The 22885-nt window shown below is 40.4% G+C and overlaps 1 protein-coding gene across 2 annotated transcripts in view; it reads right to left on the reverse strand.

Moving 5' to 3' along the window:
* Window positions 1–22885, reverse strand: part of RALGAPB (Ral GTPase activating protein non-catalytic beta subunit) — a 63726-nt gene that overhangs the window by 30910 nt on the left and 9931 nt on the right. The window contains exons 5-16 of one of the 2 annotated variants that reach the window (XM_014310080.2): window positions 21941–22072; window positions 20604–20782; window positions 18173–18321; window positions 17846–18062; window positions 10914–11115; window positions 9366–9533; window positions 8467–8581; window positions 8083–8230; window positions 5497–5561; window positions 5202–5334; window positions 3044–3165; window positions 985–1167 (exon numbers count right to left, since the gene is read on the reverse strand). In XM_014310080.2, the coding sequence (XP_014165555.1) occupies window positions 985–1167; window positions 3044–3165; window positions 5202–5334; window positions 5497–5561; window positions 8083–8230; window positions 8467–8581; window positions 9366–9533; window positions 10914–11115; window positions 17846–18062; window positions 18173–18321; window positions 20604–20782; window positions 21941–22072 (1813 nt within the window). Of the gene's footprint in view, window positions 1–984; window positions 1168–3043; window positions 3178–5201; window positions 5335–5496; window positions 5562–8082; window positions 8231–8466; window positions 8582–9365; window positions 9534–10913; window positions 11116–17845; window positions 18063–18172; window positions 18322–20603; window positions 20783–21940; window positions 22073–22885 lie in introns of both variants that reach the window. The other variant, XM_005428380.3, reaches the window with a different exon arrangement.

Raw genomic sequence — 22885 nt, forward strand, 5'->3', positions numbered from 1 at the left:
CAGTGTCCAGTACATAATGCACACAGTATGTAACATTATCTCCTTACAGTGGTAATTGAAATAAAAAAGACCATAATGAAATGGAATAAAGCATTATGCAACTGACTAAACATAACCTATGCCACATCCAGGGAACCTATCCTATCACAGTTACCTACTGCCATGCCAGTACTCCAAAGCACGTGCAGAAAGCGTCTTAAAATGAAGTTCTGCTTGTGGGTTTTCAATCTTCTTTTTTCGAAATATATATATTTTTATATGTTACAGAATAAACAAAATATAAAGATATGTAATGCTCTATCTAAAAAGATAATAAAATATTACATAATACATATATATCTACTATCCATAAAAACACAGAAAGACCACTAAGTTGGCTCTGAAAGAGACAATAAAAATGTGCATTCAATTTTTTTCATTTTTTATTAAACAACAGGGCAGAAGGCAATCGAAAACATGTCTCTCATTTCCTGCTCTTCTCAAGCTTCCCAAGTAAATTCCACCTTATATCGAGATATGCTTTGCTCAGTTTCCAGAAAATTGGTGAAAGAAGCTCTGATTATCAAAATATTAGCATCAAAGGAATTCTGTTAAGCCTAGAAAACGCTTTAGTCAGGTAAGAGCTGAGAAATGAGGAGAGTCATGGCTACCTGCAGCAGGTAGCTATGTGATACCCCATTCATTTGTATATTTCTCTTTTGGTTTTCTCCAGGTTTCTTTTCTTCTCTCTTTTTCCAGTTTTACAAAGCAAGAAAAAAGACTGAGACATTCCTACAACTATAAAGGTAATTTTAAAGCCAAAAACTGTATCAGCAAATAAAGATCAGGAATTGAAGTTCAGAAGTGTTTTGCACAGAAACTATTTTTGAAATTCTTAAGAAAGCTAAGCAAACCACACTGTTTTAAAGTATTGAGAACAGACAGGTTGGGCACAAAAGGCATTTCAGATGCAGCACTCCAAATCTGTCCATGGGAGACTCTGACCTTCTCATCCAGCATGTCGGGGTGCTCCGTGAGCCAGACGCAGAGGCACTGGAAAGCTGCCACAATCATGGAGTGCAGGTCGCGCGAGTGCAGCGGGGCCGGGCGGCTGCACTGGTACACGATGTAGCTGCACACGGAGCTGATGGCGCGCTTCTGATCCGCGGGATCCACCGCCACCTTCACCTGCGGCGGCAAGGGCGGCAGTGTGAGAGTTCCTCCGCAAATATCTCAGAGACAAAAACAGTTCTTGAAAACATTTCTAAATGCAGTTTTGAGAAACAGCAATGAACTGAGCTCTTTTTTGATTACAGCTTAAAATTGCAGGTAAAATTATTTAACAGTGATGGATATTGAAACTAAAAGTAAAGAAATGCTGCACTGAGGTGTGACCACATTGCATAGCTTGGTTTCAAAGAGCAGGAGTAGTATCTGCTCTTGGCTGGGTAAGAAAGCAAATGTGTGCTGAATTCGATTGGTAAGAAACCAAATGTAAGCTGAATTTGCAGTATTGAAACTTTTTCCCCACAAATGCCTCTTCAGCTCTAGCAACCCATTCTGTATCTCCAAGAACCCACTCACTGCTAACTCTACCTTCCACAGGGCTTCATTCTGCTCAAGTAACTTTCCCCTAGATATATTCCCAGGACAATATCTTTCACCATTGGTAAAAGGAACAAAAAAGCCATCCCTGGACAAGCAGACTGATAAAAACCCCATAACCTCTTCCCCAAAACTCACTGCAAACACCTCTCTCTGCTTCTTTACCAGCTCAGGGCTGCAGAGAGCAAGGCTCCAGATGAGGTCAGGAAACAGCACAATGAGCCATAAGGACCTGAACCGTAAGGCTAAAGAACTTTCTCTCTTATTCATGGCTTGTGACTCAGCACAGGAACAGATGGATTTTTCTACTCTGTAGCATCTGACCGTGCTTATCCAAGCAGGAAGGTGGATGGACTTGCTATTGCCAGCACTGAAGCCTGGCAGGTGTATACCACAAATGGGAGTGACAATTCAGAGCCCCACGATTTTAGCTAGGACATCCTTCAGAAGCTCGTGATCTACAGCAAACACAGTCCCCTCAATGTAAGCTTATGAAAGGCAGGTTTGTGAACCAACACTCTTGCAGGAAACATTTTGATTTTTGACTTTTCTAAGTTCCACTAATAACTGCTGAACAGACACAAGACAGGGGAACAACCCCTACCTGAGAAAGGCTTTGGGACCTGTCACCTCCAAAGACACATGCAGAACAAGTCCCCACAGTAGTTCAGTAGGAGGAAGTGATCTATTTTTTCCCACTTTGTTGTAAAGGGGAAATGTATTCCAGGGCAAGAATTACTTCAGTTGCATGAGAATTATACATAGACTACAGTATTTAACATTAACCTGGGAATACATTTGAAAAGATAATATATTTCCACATTCCCAATCCTGGAAGAAAAAAAAAACAAACCAAGAAGACCCTGGCTTAACCACACAAGCTGCAGAAAGCCCTGGTTCTGTATGGTGCTCTATAAGATCCAATCATACATATTAATTCATTTCAGAACACTTTCAAATACATTCTTCAGCTCACACTACTGCAGTAGTGAATAAACACCCAGTCCAATATAGCTCAGTGCTGACTTAATGCTCTAAAAACTGCCTGAGACACACATTAAAAGAGATCTGTTGAGTTCCTGAGGGATTATGACAGGAAATGCTGAATTGTCACACCAGGTTATAACGGCTGCTCTAAGTACACTTCCTATTAGCAATACACTACATTTTATCCAGCTCTAAAAACTATTTCCAAGATGAGAGGGAAGAGGAAAAATAGTACAACAGAAGTTTCAGCTAAAAAGTATTCCCAGGCCACATGCCCTTTGAGCCACAGTGTGTTTACACTGGGAGAAAATTACCTGCAACAGCAGTACTGTTTCCTTTTAATTTCCAAACAGAAGAGTTGCTAACAAACTCAGCCACAGAATCTGTTTTGTGCCATGACTTTCACCCAAGGCAGCAGGACCAGAACTACCCTGTGAGAAGGGGCCAGAGCACACCAAGCTGCATGTCTCACCTTTGCCAGTCCAGAGAGCAGCTCCAGGGCAGCCAGAGAGATACTCATGTCCTGCCTCCACTGGGAGTTGAGCCTTTGGGTTACCAGGTGAATGCTGCGGATCAGCAATCCAGCAGCTGTATCTGTATGAAGAGCTAGGATATAACCCCAAAACCACACACCACAGGGAGGGAAAATAACTAAGCATTAGTGACAAAAAGCAAAGCACAGGCACAAGGCAAAGCAGACACAATACAGACATAAAATAAACCCTAACCATCTTGAAACTGGTTGATGCCTTTTGCACAGGCTAACTCCCTCACATATTCTCCAGGCATTATACAAACCCATTTGGACCAGCTAGCTAAATTTAATTTTTTAAAAGACATTTTGAGTAATCCCAGAGCTCAGCTGCATTTCAGCAGCAGAACAGCCAGCTTCAGGTTTTGCTATTGTACTTAAATTGTCTGTCATGTTATGTCTTTTAGTCTCTGGAAAATACATGCTTTGGTAATGTATATTAAACATTAGTAGTTGTCCTGAGGAAGTAAGGAGAACACGTCATTTCAGATATCTGTATCAGAAGTTAACCATTCTATCCACACCTAATGTTTATCAAAAGCTAACCATTCTATCCACACCTAATGTTTATCAAAAGCTGCACTAGTTCAATAGACACAGATAACAAAAGAATTAGTGCTAGAGAAATAATTCTTTTTAAACTTCTATTTTCTTGAACCTTTAACTGAAAATTAAAAATGGAAAACATTTTAAGTATCAGTTGCTCTCACTTCAAAATACTATGAAACATAAATACTATTAAACATAAATACTATCCGAATTTGTTAAAACTGATGTATGCAAATTAATGTCAGAAATAAAAAAATGGTCTATGACTAGTTATAAAGAGACATGAGAACTATGACAGATAAGGCATATGCTTCCCAAAATTTAAATTACTTTATTTAACACTCAAGAACTATGTCCAGTGTCATACCAGGAGCAGATTCAGGAGTTTACTATGGCTAAACAGTAACAATAGACCATCATGTTTTCAATTTTCTCTTGTTTGGAGCATCTAGTGGAAACACTAATTCTTTTCATAAGCTCATTACAACCTTACCTTCTGGGCACAGGAAATTTTAAAAATCCAATAAAATGAATACACTACAAAAATATATTTCAAGTTATGTCATGGTATGAAGACTGTAATTCAAATATTTAGAAGATTTTTAAAATCTTACAAATGGGTATTTTTACAAGCACTCATCAATGAAAACCCACATAAATTAAACACACAATTCAAATGGTGTGCAGAAAACTAGCACTTTGATAATTTCAAACAAGCATACCCTTGGGAAAAGGGAAAGCACCAACATGTTTATATGAATCCCTAGAATATACTCAAGTCTTTCCTGATAATCTCCCTCCTCTGGCTATTTACAGAACTAGATAAAAAAACCACCACCAAACATTTTTGGTTGGTGATGATAGAACTGTCACTCTAGGCTACAATATAATAAAGGTGATTTGTTCTCACATTTAATTGGCCAACATCAGTTAAACTGAAGACCAAAGGAGCAAATGAAATTTCAGGATCTTGACAGTCAGCCAGCTTACCACACACAGATTTAGAACATGGATTTTACTACAGAGAGTCAAAAATGGACAGTACAAGACATAGCAAACTAAAGTTAATTACTAAATTCTATTGTTACAGCGTATGACATATCACAAGCCTCCTGCTTACTTGTTCTACAGAAGTCAGAGTCCCTGGAATGTTCTTTAAATATGGTTTAAGAAAAGGTGCTGCAGAGGTCAGGAGAGTATTTGGAATGCTATCAAAACGAATGAAGTGATTAATTTAAACTTGATGTACATGTATCTCATTCTTGTTGACAGAAATTAGGTATCCTGAAAACCTAAGTTAAAGTTTGCAAACATCTTTTTCATAAGCTTTTACATTCTGATTTTGAAAATGTTTATAGAGTCCTTCAGTAGGGTTAAAACAACCACTGGAAGGGCACATATGAATGCAGACTTGCAGCACACAGCTGGGCTATCCCCCTGGCTCCAAACACCTGGACACATTAATCCTTTAGCCAGAACTGTTACAGAAAAACCCAGAAAACACCAAGCTGGTATACCGTGCCAGGATTTTCCAAAGAGCTCTCCTTACCATAATCTCTCAGGAGGGCCTGTGCTGGCCGCTCACTGTCAGGTGTCGTGGGCTCTGTGCTGCCACCGCTTGCAGTGCTAATGCCACTGTTCGTGCGACTGTGGCTTTTGAAGAGGTTGTTTTCACCACCATTCTGCAGAGTGAAAGGCAGTTTAGAGAGACGAGAAAATTTCTGAGTTCCCCATGCTCTCACATGCAAAAGACCAAACCTCAAGATGCTACCCGAGCCCCTTCCAGTAGCAAGTGAGGAATGCATTCCTTCTGAAGAAGTAACTTCATAAACAAAAATACTCACTGTTTCCATCTGACAGCCAATGGCTTCTAGCAGTGCTGAATCCTGAACAATATTTAACATTGCACCTGCAGAATCAGACAGAAGAAGGTAACTATGGACTACAGAAGAATTCACTAATAAAAGTCACCAAGCAGCACAGAAAGTCTAATGTAGAGGTTTGCAGTCCTGTCTTATAAAATCTCTTATTAAAACACACTACTTGCTTTGAGCTTAGCCACTTGAAGCAGATGAAATTTGAGACAGAGTGTAGTTTCAGCTATGCTAAAAATGCCTTGAACAGAATCTAAAAAAGACTGAGAGGGGATCTCGTCATTACACATCAATATCTCAAGGTGGGTGTCCAGAGGATATTGCCAGACTCTGTTTATGGTACCCAGCAACAGGGCAAGGAGAAATGCACAAACTAAAATACAAGAAGTTCTACCTCAACATGAGGAAAATGTTCCATCCATGGAGGGTGGCAAAGCACTGGAAGAGGCTGCCCAGGGAAGTCACGGAGTCTCCCTCTCTGAGGACATTCAAAACCCACCTGGACAGGTTCTTGTGTCACCTGCTCCTGCTGACTCTGCCTTGGCAGAGAGTTAGACTGAATGATATCCAGAGCTCTCCTCCAGCCCCAACTCTTCTGTGATAGGTCTGTCAAATTCCTCAGTTTGGAAGGATTTTGGCTTCACAGAAGGGCTGGAGTAGCTCCTTGTCTCACATCAGACTGTGCTCATTTAAAAACTCAGGTTACCTGCTTGGCAGCATCACTTCCAGATGATGAGGGAAGCAGTAAGGACATGGACCTGAAACTGGCTGACACTGGCACGTTTGGTGGCTTCAGTTTAAATTTTCCGCCTCCTTCCCCTGTCTCATCCATCAATGAACATATAGGAAAACACAACTTACTCTACAAAGGGAAATGACTGGACAAGGGGGAATGTTTTCACACTGAGAGAGGGCAAGGTGAAGTGGGATGGTGGCAAAAAATTCTTTCCTGTGTGGGTGGGAAGGCCCTGACACAGGCTGCCCAGAGAAGCTGTAGCTGCCCCATCCCTGGAATGGTCCAAGGCCAGGCTGAACAGGGCTTGGAGTAACCTGGGCTAGTGGAAGGTGTCCCTTCCCAGGGAATGGGGGTGGAATGCATGGTGGAACGACATGAGCTTTAAGGATTTTTTCCCAACCCAAATCACTCTGTGATTCTATGAAATGCACCACTTGCTGCCAAACATTTACTGGCAGATGGAAACAAACCCTGCTTTTTTTTGAGAAGCTGGTGGCACATGAGAGAATTTCTGGCTAAAGTGGAGATTCATGAATCCCCTCCAGCTAAATCCAGCAGGAAATAACTTCACATATGGAAAAAGGAGCTTAAGAGGAGGATTGCAGGGCAGGTGAACCGGCAGGAACTAGCATGGGAATAATAATTCCCAGGAGAAAAGCCATTCCAGGTAGAACAGCTATCCAGCTGGCTGCAGATCAACTCAGTGTGGAGGGGCATAGGACCACAGGGGTGGGATTTAACAAAGCATCACCCTGAAGTGTCAGACATAGTACTGGAGGTGGGACAACTCAGGGGCACCAATGCTCTGAGAGTCTCACTTGGCAACCACAGATATTCTCACCCTTTCACAAGCACTGGGTGCAAATTATTCTTTCAAATTATTCTCCTCTAGTCTTCTGCAAGAAAAGAAACTGCTTAAACTATTGGAAGATAACCTTCCAAAAGTCCTTGCAGACTTGGATTTGTTTCCTTTCCTTTAGCTATGCATCATTTTCTTGCCCTCCCCTGCTAAGCAGGTAAACTATCTGCCTCCCAGAACAAGGCAGACACTCCTCTCACACCACAAGACTGTTGCCTTTTTTTAAACAGACAAAAGGAAAGTGGTAAGGGCAAGAACACCATCATGTTGAAAAAACCACTTCTAAAAAGAGAAGAATAAGGGGGGACAAGTAAGAATAATAGGCATGTACATTTGTACTTATCTGAAAACACACTTAACTTGACAGATTATGCACTATCCAAGTTTTCATCTTCTGCTTCCTTTCTGAGTATTCAGCATAATGTTAATCCACTCACTACTTTGAAGAACAGTGTGCTAAACTGTGCATAGTGCAGCTCCACACTCTATTTGAAAACTTTTGGATTTTATCTGGGGATTTACACACCACTAAAAAAATGTCATCTGTATTTTGCCAATGTTGGATGACCAGTCACCAATATGTCAATATGTTTCTTAGGTTTAACCATGCCAAAACCTAAGGTTTTCTCTGAAATCCATTAATCAGGAATCCTTCCTAAAATTATGACATTTTTACCTACTTCCATTTCCAGTTATGACTGACTTTCTGTGCTAGAATGTGCTTCACTCTTGCTTCTACTTTTCAAGTACTACTCCACATAAAAAGGGAGAGATTAACAAAAATGAGAGGCTTTTTAAGATGTTTTCATAGTATGAGGGAGATTACACATATGACAACCTGCCAGGAATTTAAACCTTCTTCTTGCAAAGCAACACATCACTAATAACCCATATTACCCCAGGACAGACTAAGACAGATATTTCTATAATACAGTTAATAAAATTAAAAAGCTGAAATAACCTAGTATCATTTGAGTGTTGTTGGGATCAGTTTCCGTTTGCAAAGCTCCTATAAGGATATTCACAAGCCTCAGCTTCAAGGACAGGAATGTTACTGGTTTATCATATGCTGAGCTTTCATCATTGCTGAATTTCCCTTCCAGGACAACCTGAAGAAAAAATACACCTATTTCAGTATCAATTAAAGATCATGTCAGCAAGGTTTCAAAAGCCAATGTTCACAGCACACATTGCTACTGACACACTGTAATATGGTCTTACTGTTTCACATTCAGTGGAAGAGTTCCAGTGCTAAAGAAAACACTCAATACAACCCACAACCCATCCAAATCCCACTCCCAGGGAAAGAAAAATGGAACACAAAACACAGTGATAAATGTCCTACCTCAGACTTTATTGTTCCAAAATGATGAGGGAGAGGCAACAGAGACAGCAAGATGTTAATAGAAGCTCTTCTTAGCTCTGTGGGGTTTACATAGATTTTAAACTTTGAGAGTTCTCTGAAAATCAAAGCAGCAGACAGTTAACCAACTTTTCACAAGAATATGGAGCCAAATGCAACTAAGTTAATATCAAATATACACCCACCCAATGGTCTTAAGTAATTTGCAGTATGCAATGTAGCTATTTCTTTCTAAGACCTATCCAAAAGAAGCAGCAGCTCAGATTTAAGCCCAGGAGATAAAGAATGCTTTTTGTCTAAATGCCTAACATCAAAATGAAACATGGTACCAAGACATAACACATACATTGAAGAAGGCATGGAGAGACTACTCTTAAGTGCCTAACTTAGCAAAACATTCAGCAATCTATAAAACTCTGATAAGAACCTACTCCAACTTCATCAGTCTAAATTATCAACTTTTCCATTTAATGATGCATAAGATTACTTATTTATTGAATACACTGCAACAACAGCCAGTAATTAATATCTTGTGAAAGTTTACTTTAAAATCAATAGGCTTTCAATATATTTTTGACATATTTTAATATATTTTCCTATTCTTAAAGGCACCGCTTTGCATCAATGAATATGCAGCTAACAACTCATATATTTAATTTAAAATAAGTACGTTATTGCTTTAAAGAAAACGGCATTAAAGAAAACGGCATTAAAGAAAACTGAACATTTAAGCTCATACAGTGTTGCTATTATTACCAGTGAATACACACACACTGTGGGCCCTACATCGCAGAATTCCTTTGGTGAAACTATGCAGGAATGACAAAAGACAAATACCTCTCAACATCTCTGATAATGTTTATATAGAAATGGCAATTTACCTGTCAGGTAAAATAGTCTCCAGAGCCGAAATGAAGTAGGGAACCACAACATCAATGCCTTTCAGGTCACAGCAGAACAGAGGAGGGGAGTTTAGAATAACACTGGCAAGAACCGGGTGGCAAACGAAATCTGCTATCTGCAAACCCTGAATTAAAAGCATGTAAAATCTGACAAAGAAAGATAAGATTTAATTATTTGCACATAAAATCATCAGAATCCCACATGATTCTGCAGCCACTATTTGATCTTGTCTATATAAAATAGAGTAAGTTTCAAAAACAGAGCTAGGAAACGTTCATATAAATCTTTCCCGATGTTACTTAAGCACAGGCAAGCACACCTGAGCAGCTTAATAAACCTTCACAAATGACAGGTATTTCATATGAAAAGCAAGTGCAGCACAGTTTTACTGAAATCTTTGACTTGTTACAACACCCAGACTGGGGGCTGAGTAAGCACAATCAGCTGGTTACTAAGAGTGGATCACCTGCTCTCCACTACTCCCTTCCTACGTAACGGTGGGAGCAAGACCTTGATTTTAGCTCACCAATACAAGAAAAATACTGTGAAACCTTGGGGGAGGCAGTGGACAGAACAATGGACAGAATGTCAGGACAAGACACACTGATCAGCAATTTGGAAAACAAGATTAATCTTAACCATCGTAACCACTTCAAATGAAAAAGCAAGGGCAGAAACCCAGCTACCCAGTTAGCTTCTTTTGCAGGTTCTTGTTAGAGAACCTTAATTGTTTCAAAGGTCTTGCAGACACAGAGGAATCCCACTGACTGGCCAAGAGAAATATGAACTATCTATACAAAAAATACTACAACATCCAAGAAATAAAATTGTTCAGTCTTCTGGGAAGCTTTAAGGCCATCTGGGACAAATGTACTTGAAAAGTTTGAGAGAATCATTATTTAAAATTGATTCTCTGCCTCTAGCATTTGCTATTGTGTGTAATAAAAAATTGTGAAAAAGGTATATTATGACAGGCAATACTGCTTCATTTTCTCAAAAATAAAACTGAACACAGAGGTAGTTCAAACACAACTGTTTCAAATAATGGGATATCACTGCATTTCAATACTCAGAGGGTGAAAGAAAAAAGCAACTACAAAAAACCAAACCCAGCGATGTGGTATTTGACAACACAAGAACCTTTACAGTCTAATAAAGTGTACAAAGTCTTATGCCCGCACACTTATTTTTTCCACCTGAACAATATTCAGTGACAAACTCAACAAAAATAAAAATAGAGGAGGCAAGAAAGTGCCAAAGAAAGTGTTCCTTCTAGCTTGAAGCACTTTAAGGTACTGTCCTTCAACTGAAACTTGAAGAAAACCCAGTGAAAAGCAGCATCATGAAAATGTGAGAAGAAAACAGTGCTGGGCTTAGCCAGGAATCCCACCTCCAGCCTCTGTAAGCCAGCTACATGTTTTTAAACTGGCAACACAAGATTCAGACAGCAAGTGAATGCTATTCACTGGGAATTAGTCTGCATCATAAAGTTACACCAATAAAGCAACTGGAAGATAGGTTAGTACCGGGATAGGTAAGCTGGTAATATTTCCTCCCCAGTCTTCTTGCTACAAAATATCCTACACAGTGTCCCGCATGCCTCTGCCCTTCCTGCTTCATAGTTGTCTGGGAATTCACTTGCATCAAACATGGGGTTGGAAGCCATAGTGTCAGTGGACATTTGGGATCCTTTCCGGCGGAACTCCACACTAGCCTGCGTTGCTATAGCTGGGAAGAGAAAAAACAGCGTTTCACTGTGTGTGATAATGTACAGAATAGGCTCATGGGATCCTGGACACAAAGATCAAGTCCAATTTAGTAGTTAACATGAAGCTATTAGTTCACTGCATTTGAGCCAGTGCCTCTGTTTAGGAAATATTTGTGGGTGTACCTAACTTGTTCACTTCATAAGGATGACAACAACTGACCTTCATATCCTAGAGACTGTCCCAACTTTTTCCTAGGAAGAGAGCACTTATATCCAATACTAGTTTCCTACCCTTCTTTCTCAAAGGGCAAGGATCTGCCTCACCTGGTTCTGGTCCCCACAAAAATGAAATGCCACCTCCCCTTGCTCTCTTAAAAACCAAAAAAAATTTTCGATGGTGCCATTACTATTGACCGCCAAGAAAGTGCTTCGCTTCCAGCCAGCCAACTCATCTCATGCTGCCCTGAATACCTAGCGGCTTTCATCCAGTTTTGTTGTACAAACATACTTATTAAAAAAAATTTAAAAATTTTAATGCACCGTATGACAAAGAGAAGGTTGGGAATCCCATTCTCCTAATTTGGTCCCTCTCCTCACATGATCACTAAAACTGCCAAATAAATAAGAGAGCCTCCATAGAGCACCTACCATGGGCTGGCCATCTCCTGCTCCCTTATCCTACAAGAAGCTCTATGACCCTCTCAAAGGGTCCTGACCTGGTTCCGCCCAGCTCTGTGCTCCCTCCCCGCAGGCCAGTTCTGCCAGTCCACACCACTCCAATCCATGTCTTTCTGGAGAGATTTCTGGTCTCCCTTTCACACATTGGCATTGTGTGGATACAAGACTACTTGCTCTGTTGCCTACATCCTGTCTTCCAGGATAGCTACCAAAACAAAGTATATACTACACTCAATGTGATTTTTTTTTCAATTGTTTTTCCTCTTCCTTGGACAGCTTTGCTCTAGGATTACTAACATCTTACAGAGTGAGTTCTTGTTTTTAGCTAAGACTAGATGGTTTTCCAAAACTTTTATAAACTACAAAAGCAAACAGCAGACAATGTGTACTCCTGACATAATTACACCTATGTGTTTCTACCAGCAAAAGAGAACTTCTCCTGTCTCAGCTCTGGGACACTGGGGAACAGCAGGTTCACAGTCAGCTTTGCAAACAAAGGCATGTTAACACTTTAGCAGTTGGAATACCAATAATTTACAGATAGGGTGCTTTTTTGTTTTGTTTTAAAGGAAATGTCTTAATGACAAGTGCCTACTCCTAATTTTTTGTTATCAAATTCATCGTTTAGCCTATGTTTACCTCATAAATTTTCATTGGCATTAAGTAGAAAATAAGTAGAAATCTTTATGCATCTTCCCATGAGCCATTTTTTGTCCTAAATAAGCTATCCAGCAATATACTGTAGTTGGAAAAAAACACTACATGCACAATGCATACAAATCAAACACTAGGTCTGTAAAATAAGCTTTAAGTAAAAAAAACATGGTTAGTGCAAAGTCCTGAAATTCATGACATGATCACAGACTAAAGTACAGAAAAGATGGGTCTGATTCAGGCAGATTAATTTGCTTTTGCCAACAATCCTCCCCATTCAAAAACACACACAAAAAAAATTACTTGTCTTTTTCAAGTAAAAGTGCAAAAGCTACAAGAGACAATGAGAATGAATTTACAAATAAAATATGGGATTATGGAAAAAAAAAGCATGACCGCAATTAAGGAAAAGCTACTGGTTCCTACTTACAAGATTTATAAGAAAGAAGAATTTGGATAAAAGATGCTGCAAGATAATAGAAATAAAATGGAAACAAATCAAAGGACAGCAGTAGTTATAAAATACTTTTAAGATGGTGAAATTGTAATATAAGTTAAGAAGCTTTTAGCTTTCTAAAAAATAGATTAAAAGCTTTATGATACAGCAAGCTTGTTAAACACATAGGAAATTGGCATACAGGTCCAAAATTATGGTTTTGAAAGTATCATGCAAAACAATGAACAAAAAGTTACAAAATACTACTAAAATTTAGAGCTGTTCATATCAACATACACCAGTTCTTTAACAGAAGGTATTAACCCTTCTCAGCTCACAGACCTGTCCCCATGCTGCAGTGCACTTGGAGCATACACCAGGCTATCCTAAGGCTCCTCTGAAATGGAGTATGTCTTGCAGAGGGAAAATTACTTACCTGCAATCTCCTCACAGCAGCACTCCTCCTTCCAAACCAGGAGTTCTCAACGGTAGTACAGCTCCTATTTCCCTAAGCCAAGTTGCTAACAACCAGAATACCTGAGCATGCCTCCCCTGACCACCAGCTTCATTAACAATCTTCCAAAGCAGAAACAAAAGGTAGAACACTCTCAGAAACATTAACATCTCAAACAATGCCCAGAGAAAGAAGAGAGTAAGAACTCCAGCAGCCAGGTACTACCCACCATCTGAGGAGAGCTACTTATTTGAACAGGTAGGGTCAGACCTGTAACCAAGCCCCTCAGCAGCACTCACTATGATCCCAGACAGGTCTGCTTAGAATTTTCTTCTAGAGCCCCAGAAACATTCTGTGGGACATTAATGACAGTAGGGCCAGAAGAGGTGAGGGTAATGATGTACTCCAAGGCTCTACAACTGCAAATAGCCCCAGGGCAATACCAGCAAGCCCTGAGGTATGTCCTTCAGCTGCTATAAAGTACAGAGCTGATATCCTTTAGGTACAAGGATTGAGAATGAGCCCATCAGATTGGAAGATTCAGTTGCTGAAATGCTGGCACAAAGTGCTGGTGAGTCTCTTCCCACTCTCAGAGGCTGAGGACAGTAGGCAGCAGTAGCATGCACCATACAGTCAAGCTTGTCTGAAACACATCCTGCCACTGAACCTGCCCTAGCACAGATACACACACACCAAGCTGTCATTCTTGGGTTAACCTCATAGAGGCTCTGTAGCCAATTTCTTATGAAGGTGTTATTTATCATAGGGATCTATTTATCCCACACTATCAGCTACATAAATGTCACACACGCATTTAATTCTAACAACTACACCAGCAGGACGCAGCTGCTTTCAAACTACCTAGGCATCTTTCAACCAGCCATTTTTACTCTCACCACAATACAGTGATGTTTATCAGCTGTCCACCAAAAAGCTTCACCATTAAAGTGTGCAGAAACTAAAACCTGATAAGGACACTCAAGACCCAAAAGCGTCATGCCAATCATGGCAAGATCATTGCTCTGCTTCAGAATCCAAACAACGACACAGGACTACCTTGAAGGACAGGGCTCAAAGAGCAAAGAGGACAACTGCTTTCCAGGTGATAAGCTCCACCAGCAGCCAACTGTATACAGATGACTTCCAGCTAATCTTGAGAGAGAACAATACTCTCTTCCCAAAGACAGACAAAACCAGAACAATCACAAATATGGAATACCTACAGTTTTCCAATCAAGAGCTGGTACAAGGAGTTCACCCATGAGATGACAAAAAATTGAAAATCCATGAAGCAGCAGTTAACCTGACAGAATCAGGAGAGTTGAGGCTGAAGGGGCCTCTGGAGATAGTCAGCTCTCCCCTGCAAAGCAGGGCCAAGTACAGGAAGTTCAGTTACCCTTCTACACATCTAGACAGTTTTTCATCTCAAGACTTACAAAAAGCTTTACATTTTTTCCACCCATCGTTTTTCATTACTTCCTTTCTGGAGGTTAAAGAGTTCCAAGGGGAAAAGGTGAGATCCTGGGACAAGGGAAAAAGGAAGGGTAGAGGGGTAGTCATTCGCATCAGTCTTGATCAAGTGCGCTTTATTTCCTAGAGCTCATCAAAAAGGTGTGCAGTAAGATGGGACAAGAACAACCTGTGTCAGCAGGATTTGTTTAAAAGAACCAAACTAAATTCTGAACTAGAGCTTGACACCACAGCGCATCCACAGGGCCTCTGGAAGGCACTGCATTGAGCTCATTAATCTCTCTGGTAATCACATCATAGGGATTCTCACTGAGACTGTGCCACGTGACGGAAGAGGAGAGAAAAACACACACTAAGAAATGCAGTGTTTCAGAAGTGTCCCAAGACACAGAGGTCTCTAAAGGACCAAGGAGCAAGTTGTAATACTTTTGCAAAATGGTTCTCAGTCCTCCAGCCAGTAATGTAACAAAAAACCATATCAGTCAGCCAAAAGAGAAAGTATTCTTAACTGCATGGCATTGAAACAAAGTAAATATTAGAAGGGTTTAAAGCTGCTGAGTTCTTACACAGCTGCAGTTCCAGACTTAAAGAAAAATAGTGTGTGTGGGCCAGTGGAAGACAATACTACATGGCAAAGCTGATTTTAAGTGCAGACATTTCCCAATCAAAACATTTGAAGCACCCATAAAAATAACAGCGCTTCTTGAAGCTAATGCTAAGAATATCAACAGCAGTGTCAGACATGGTAAGAATATTCCAGGTAGTAGTTGAAGTGTCATGGCTACAAAGGATAGCAGATGGACCAAAACATACAGGAATAGCCAAACTGCAGCTGTAAAGCATCAGATTTATTCTGGACATCTTTCCTAATGATAGGGACTGTGACAGATAACTGTCCCTTTTCTACTGGCCCTCCTCCTCCAAGCTGCATCTACATTGGGCAGCAGGAACAGGTGGAGGGGCACAATGTGCAGATTTGATTGTTACTGATGAGTCCCACTTCTGCATTGGGGGGGGGGGCCTTAATGGCCCCTCCTGGCCCACCTCATCAGCCAGCATAGCGCCTCTTGCCTTATGCTCTTCAGGGAGGAAAAGATTTCACTTGGAGGCATCAGGCATCACAGGTCAGATTCCCAGAATAAAAAGTATATGATGTGGATTTAAACCTCTTTGAAAAGACACTGATGCTTCAAACAGAAACTCCAGGGGCCTGGCCCTTTACGCATCTTACTCAATCTCCCACCTTAAGCAGAGGCTGAGCAAAATAATAAATCAGGCAATCAGAGTTTGGGGCCTCTCTACAGCGTTTCAGAAATAGGGGTCCACACTCAGTTCTTTCTCCTTCAGCCAGCCCATCTTGGTACCACCGTGACCAGCGACCTTACCTAGCAGTAACAACACCCTGCAAGGGCAGCAGACACTTGACTACATTCCTGTAAGTTAATTCTGTCTTCCAAATTGCTAAAAAAGCAGAACGTGACAGAGCTAGGTTCCTGGGATTCCACCAACATCACTGTGTCAGAACCACTGCTGCCAATACGCAGCAGATCATGCGATGTGCAAAGACTGGTCTCGCTACAGACAGCTTGGAAGAGCACAGAGGAGGAACAGAATTAACTCAATTCCAAACAGCTGTCTCCAGTTTTCAGAAAGCCGGTAAATATCCCTGTAAGACTAGTAACACAACAACTTTCTGATTGCTTTTAGGTGATTTAAGACATTGCATATATGAACAGACGGCCTTGTAACACCTTCAAGGAAATTAAGCCTTTGGATTACGGATGACTGTGTACGTCTGCCAGCATAATGTTTCTGTTTAAAGCTGACACTTTTGCATAAGCACCATCTAAGCTGACATCCTTCCTTTACAGGTTAAGCATTTCATTAAAATCGCTCAAAAAACAGGTTATGTCAAATTTAAAATTATCTAATCAATCTGAAAAGCACTAAATGTAGTAATACATTAAATGCATCTACAACTGAACACACCCTCAAAGGATGCCTTGCTCTCTCCTAAGCTCATCTGTTTCCCCAGTCATGAATCACAGGCCTTTTACAAAGAGATTCTGAAGTCCTACCACAGACACCCACAAAGAACACTTTCAAAAAATTATGTGCTACATACCTAAAAACACCTTTAGAAGATCCCAAATCCTAAGCATTCACACAGGAATTTGACATAATAAACAAGGAAGATCACCAGTTTAACTGATGCTGTCAAGTCCCACTATACATCCAACTTGCTATAACAAATGGTTTTCCCCTCTTTTCCTTCGGCCAGCAAGTTGCTGACAGATTAATTAATAGATCTCTCAGAAAAGTTAGCAGACATTCAAAATACACAAGGAACGGGAAAACTGCAGGGAGTGAGAAAGATTATTCTTTTCTGAATATTATCACCAAAAGTAAGGTAAGAGCTAAAAAGCTTCTCTGAGCAGAGCACTAATTCTGTTATGATATCTCAAAACATCTAACCTCTGCAGCTGAGCAAAGCACAGGAGACAAAATAAGTTTGGCAGTTAAGGGTTGAAGACAACGAAGCTATGAAGTCATTAAAGGAAGCACACAGCAATCATAACTGATAGGCAGCAAGCTTACTAGCTATTTTAAGGACTTCTGTTTCCGTAACACTCTACAAAACCAAGAAGTACCACTTTGTGCACTATGTGGTGCAATGTAGGACAATTTTTCAAATATTAAAGAGTTCATATAAATAATTGCTATTAATCATAGATAATCAAGCAGATTTCAAACTAAGAAGTGGACTCCTACCATATGATTTCCTTCACTTAACAGCATTTTCCCCAATATCATAATTGGAAGTGCCATGCTTGTTAGAGCAAAGGAGTATTTAATAATAAAAAAGTGGACTTTTTTTAAACTTTAAAATCCCCAAAGCTGCTCAGCTAATAGCAGATGCTGGCTCAGCTCAAGGGATTAATTACAACAGAGCGCTTCAGATTTTACTTTTTTTGGATTATGCATGTTTTAATCTTGAACGTAGGAAATGTCAAGAAAACAAGGAAAAAAGCGTACATGTATTTTTTGTAATATTTACCAGTCATGCTGCTGTCTCTGTTTATTCCATTATGAAGTTTACAGTGAACAAATGCTGCATCAAACAACCATGATCCAAAGAGGTTCAAGATACTGTTAACCTTTGGCCTGCGAGGAGCTGGAAGTGGCCGAGGCTCAGAGCTTGTCTGGTTTGGGCTAGAGAGTGGAGAAGTAGAAGAGGGTTGGTGCTGCACTTTTGAAGCATGTGCAGTAGTTACCTGTTTGAACAGAAGAACAGATCAGCTCCTAGAATCAAGGAAATTAGTTCTGCTAACTGGGGAAAGAATCCAAAGGGTCAGCTACTCCAACACAGAGTATGAAATCTTACAGTGCTGGTTTTCATGGTCACTTTGTTCACAGTCACTGCCCGATGCCGCCGGTTGTGGGGTGGAGTGGTGTTGGTAGCAGTGCTCTGGGGCATGCTCAGCCTGTTCACTGGCGTGGGTGGTGCGCTGTCTGACCGGGGTCGGGAAATGCCTGCAAGGCCAGGAATAAAGCAGGCTTTCAGCAAGAATTCCATGGGCTCACAGAGAGCAGGCCTTTAGTAGGCTTAGGAGCCTTTGGTCAATAGCCATGCCTCCCATGTTTCCCAAAACGGCAGTAGCAACAAAAACACCTCTCCCTATTTTGCTATTAGCAGAAATAAATGCATAAGCAAATGGAAACAGTAATTACATCAGATAAGCAATTGATTAAAAAACACCAAAGGACCCCACACCTGAAGGCTGTGGGAAATGGCAGATGGGAAGAATCAGACTAGAAGCAGGCAGAGGGAAAGGAGCAAGGTTCATTTGCCAAAGACTATTTCACAGCTCACTTCTACCAAAATTCAGGTGCCTCTCACCTTTGCCTTTCTTTCCCAATCAAAACTCCCACACCTTTTTCTGAGACATCTCTAAGATGTCTGGCCCTTAAAGCCACCATAGCTCACTAAATTAAGATGAAACCCATCCACCACACAGCTTTCTGCTCTGTTTGAGCTGGATTGGCTGCTGAACAGTCAAATACAAAGGCAGTACACAAGACAGAGCAAGAAAGCACAGCAAACTATAATTTTTCTGGCAGCAGCAGGACATGAGACCAGTTTTTAATCCAGCTTCTGGGAAATTCATGGTGCACAGAGCTCTTCCCCATCATAATCAGAAGCAACTCAACATCTGCAAAACTTGAAGTGACAAACACCATTTTTGCCCATTTTAATGAATTCCAACAACCTTGTGCCCCATTTGAAAAATGAAGTGGGAAACCACAGTGTGCTTGGGAATTTGACACAGATTTTTTTTTACCCTGTTAATTAAAGCACCCAAGTACTTTTCGTAACACATTACAGAACAATTTGCTCCTGCAAAATCATCAGTGTTACAGCCCAGGCAGAGTATGCACTATGAAACCTATTGTTTTGGTACATTTGGCTGGAAAAGAGGACGTACTATTTTGCCAAACACAGATAAAACCCAGTGTTTTAGCACTTGTGACAGAAGGTAATGAGCTCTCCCATCAGCCTTCACTGAAGATCTTTCTGCAGCTCTCAAGTCTGCCTGATCACACTCTCCCAATCCATACCTACAGCCTGAATTTAATTTTTAAAAAGAAATCTCCTGTGCCCCAATGCATTGTAGTCTCCACCTCTGCACTCCACATAGGCTATTATCACTCTGGATGCTTTATCTTGCTACAAGGTCTTCAGAAGTCTTAAGTGTCTGATTCATAAAACCACAGAATAGTTTGGGTTCAAAGGGACCTTAAAGACCCTCCATTCCATCCCCAGTCACAGGCAGGGACAACTCCACTAGACCACGTTCTTCCAAGCCCAGTTCAACCTGGCCTTGGACACTTCCAGGGATCCAGGGGCAGCCACAGCTCCTCTGGGCAACCTGTGCCAGGGCCTCATGAACCCTCACAGGGAAGAATTTCTTCCCAACACCCAGTCTAACCCTGAGCTCTGTGCCCCTAGAGCCTGCTCTTCTCCAGGCTGACGGTCTCATTCCACCAGCAGGTTTTTTCTAATACTGTTGCTATATCTGCTCTAGTCTCCTGCAATCTCTCATCAGCTCACACTTATGGCAGATGACATTTGTTTGCACACATTTAAGCAGAAAAGCAGCTGGAGAAAAGCAATTCTTCCAAGTTTACAATAGCAGGTATTCCCTGAAGAACTTTCAGTAAGTCTGAAGCATACTAAGTATAACGCTTTAAATTTCAGGTACACCATACTGTTACTTAAAACTGACTAGCTAGAGCTACTCAGTTACCAGCAGACACAAAGAAACACATCTTTTCTACTCAGCAGTAGTAGTAAGCCACTAACCATAAACTAAGGGGAACTTCAAAAGTTCTGAAGATGACAGTCCAAATTCAACACCTTATAAAAAAGGCACACAGCAGATGCCACAAAGATTAGAAACACGTTGGTCAGTGCTCACAACATGCTAAAGCATAGCACTTGCACTGGTGATTGGATGGAAAGAGAAAAGAAACTTTGTTTGGGAAAGAGATCCCTGGTTTTGTTTTATTTTATATTTCTGATTTGTTTTGCATTTGAAACTAAGGCTATCTACAACTTCATGCATTCAAATGTTAATGTTGTGCATACAGATTTTTTTAGAGGTGATCCCAAGTCTCCTCCTCATCAATTCCAGGATATACTTGCAAAAGATTAATTGTTATTCATGTATTTACAGAGAAAACAGATTTAAAGATACTAAAATAATTATTAAATTAATATTTCTAGCTATCCATGGGCAAGACAAAAGCATTACCTAGGAATGCATCCACTAAACAGCTGATTCCACGCATGGCACGAAAGAATATTTGAGGCAGATGTTTAAGGCAGGGGTACTGATTCAGTTCTTGAGTCATCCCACTCACATTCAGAAACTGCTCCTGAAATCTGGGGGTAGAGCTAATAATGGCTGGGTTACTCAAATCCACAGGATTACTGCACAGAAAAAGAGCAAAATATATGTTAGTCAGTTTAAGAACAGGTGTTAAGATTTAAAAACACTTGAAGATGCAGCAGTTTAAGGCATTCGAGTAACACCACAAACCAGCATCCAGTATCAATACATTTTAGCCTCTCATCACAGGAAGGCAATTTTCTCTTCCTGTGTTGGCAGTATATAGCTGTCCTAATGTCAAACATTACCAAACATATTGAACAATTATAGTAAAATAAAACAAACCAGACCACACACTTGCTAGACTAATTATTGCAGAAATAGTAATTTACTTATGAGGTCTTTTGAGCCCGGTAAAGAGTTGCTTATATTGTTAAAGTTATTCTAGAAAGGTAAGCAATGAATTAAATACTGTCAAACAGTGACAAGAAGGGAAGTAAATTGTAAAAGTTTGAGCAATATTTCCTGACTGACTCAAAATCCTGAAAAAGCAAATTTGTAAACTCCAAATTTAAAGAGTACAGTACTTGTGACATTTGTACTACAAATGAAGAAAGAGGGTTTTTTAGTTAGTTAAGAAGTAAATTTCAAACAGCCTAATGTTTATCTAGCTTTAACTATTAAATAGTATTTAGTATCAATTTTTTAACATTCTGGCCATTGAGAGCATTAATGTAATGCCATGTCCAAAAGTCCTTAAAACAAAACACAGCATTTGGTTCAGCTGTGCATTTAAAATTAACGTGTATGGTAAAATTAAGTGTATAGATTTCTTCATAAAAATAAAGATATAAATATATAAATACTCATTTTTAAAATAAATTGTAAGTTAAATTTAACCTGGAGAATAAATGAAAGTCGTAAGCATCTCCCAGATCTATTGTTCAGCTTTTCCTGTTAGTTATCTCAGAGAAACAAAATTCTATTGAACTCCTGTTTTTCAGATCTTCCAAAATGCCAAATAGCTAAAATAGATTTTAATTAACTGAACCAGTTTACATTTTGAAAGAGTCAGAATTCAAACCTGAACACCACTCACAGCCCGGCCTGAGCTGCTTCATGGGCACTGGCACAAGTCTCTTGTTTAATTCTATTTAGGCGCTTAATCTTGGCAATCTCCAGAGAAATGTTTCATTTATCATGCAAACGTATAGAGTTGATTCAAGAACAGGAACAATGGATGGCTGTAATGACAATACCTCAGCATATGTAAAAAGCGAAACCATGTTTGTGCAACACACTCATTATCCATTTCAAGAGGAATAAGACCAGCATCTTCATCGGGAATTTTGAATGGAGGAAATGAAGGTCCATATGTAAAACGCAGCAACCTAGAAAGCAAGTCAGACAGACCTGGCTCAAAAATTGAACATTGCCTTTGCACCCCAAAGGTATCAGCAGCCCACAGGTGAGTCCACAGGCAACAATGCAACACCCCAAGTTTTCCTAGAGATCCCATTTTATACAATCTCTCAGCCTTGGAGAGTGTGCACCTGGAGCCTGCCTAAAGCTCCAGCCAAACCCAAAAGCTATTAAGGCACAAGACCCCTCAGCAGCATTCCCCTCACTTAGCCAGAGGGGTCACCAGTTATCACAGCCACATGTACATCTGACAGGATGCTACATGTGAAGGAAGAAGGATTTTATTTTTTTAAAAGAAGGAATTGAAGCCCTTATCCGCACAGCTCTTTAGCTCAAGCCTTCAATGACACCAGCAAGTCATATTAGGTTGCAGTTCTAAATTCCAGCTCATGACTGATGACCTACACTGCACCTCAGCACCCTGAGCAGTACTCACTGTTGACCTACAAGCAGCACAGGACTTGCAAGCCACAGTTTAGTGAGTTCTTCAAAACAGATGGCGCCACATCTGCCAGAGGCTAGGATCTACAGACCAGCAAAGAGCAAACCAGTGATCCAGTGCCATAAAGACAATGCTTAGAAGCACTGTAACTAGCCAAAGAATCACCAGTGACCTTCACTGAGCTCCTGCTGTCTAATCCGACCCCTGCTTCATACCCAGTTTCACCAAACTGCAGTTCAATTTCCCTGATAAACATAATCTTGATGTTTTCTAAAGGAATGGAAGAGATCTGCACTGCACCTTCTCAATATCGCAGCATTCCCAGAAATCTGTTTGTCTT

Source organism: Geospiza fortis, unplaced genomic scaffold, assembly GCF_000277835.1.
Source record: "Geospiza fortis unplaced genomic scaffold, GeoFor_1.0 scaffold657, whole genome shotgun sequence".
Lineage (NCBI taxonomy): Eukaryota > Metazoa > Chordata > Aves > Passeriformes > Thraupidae > Geospiza > Geospiza fortis.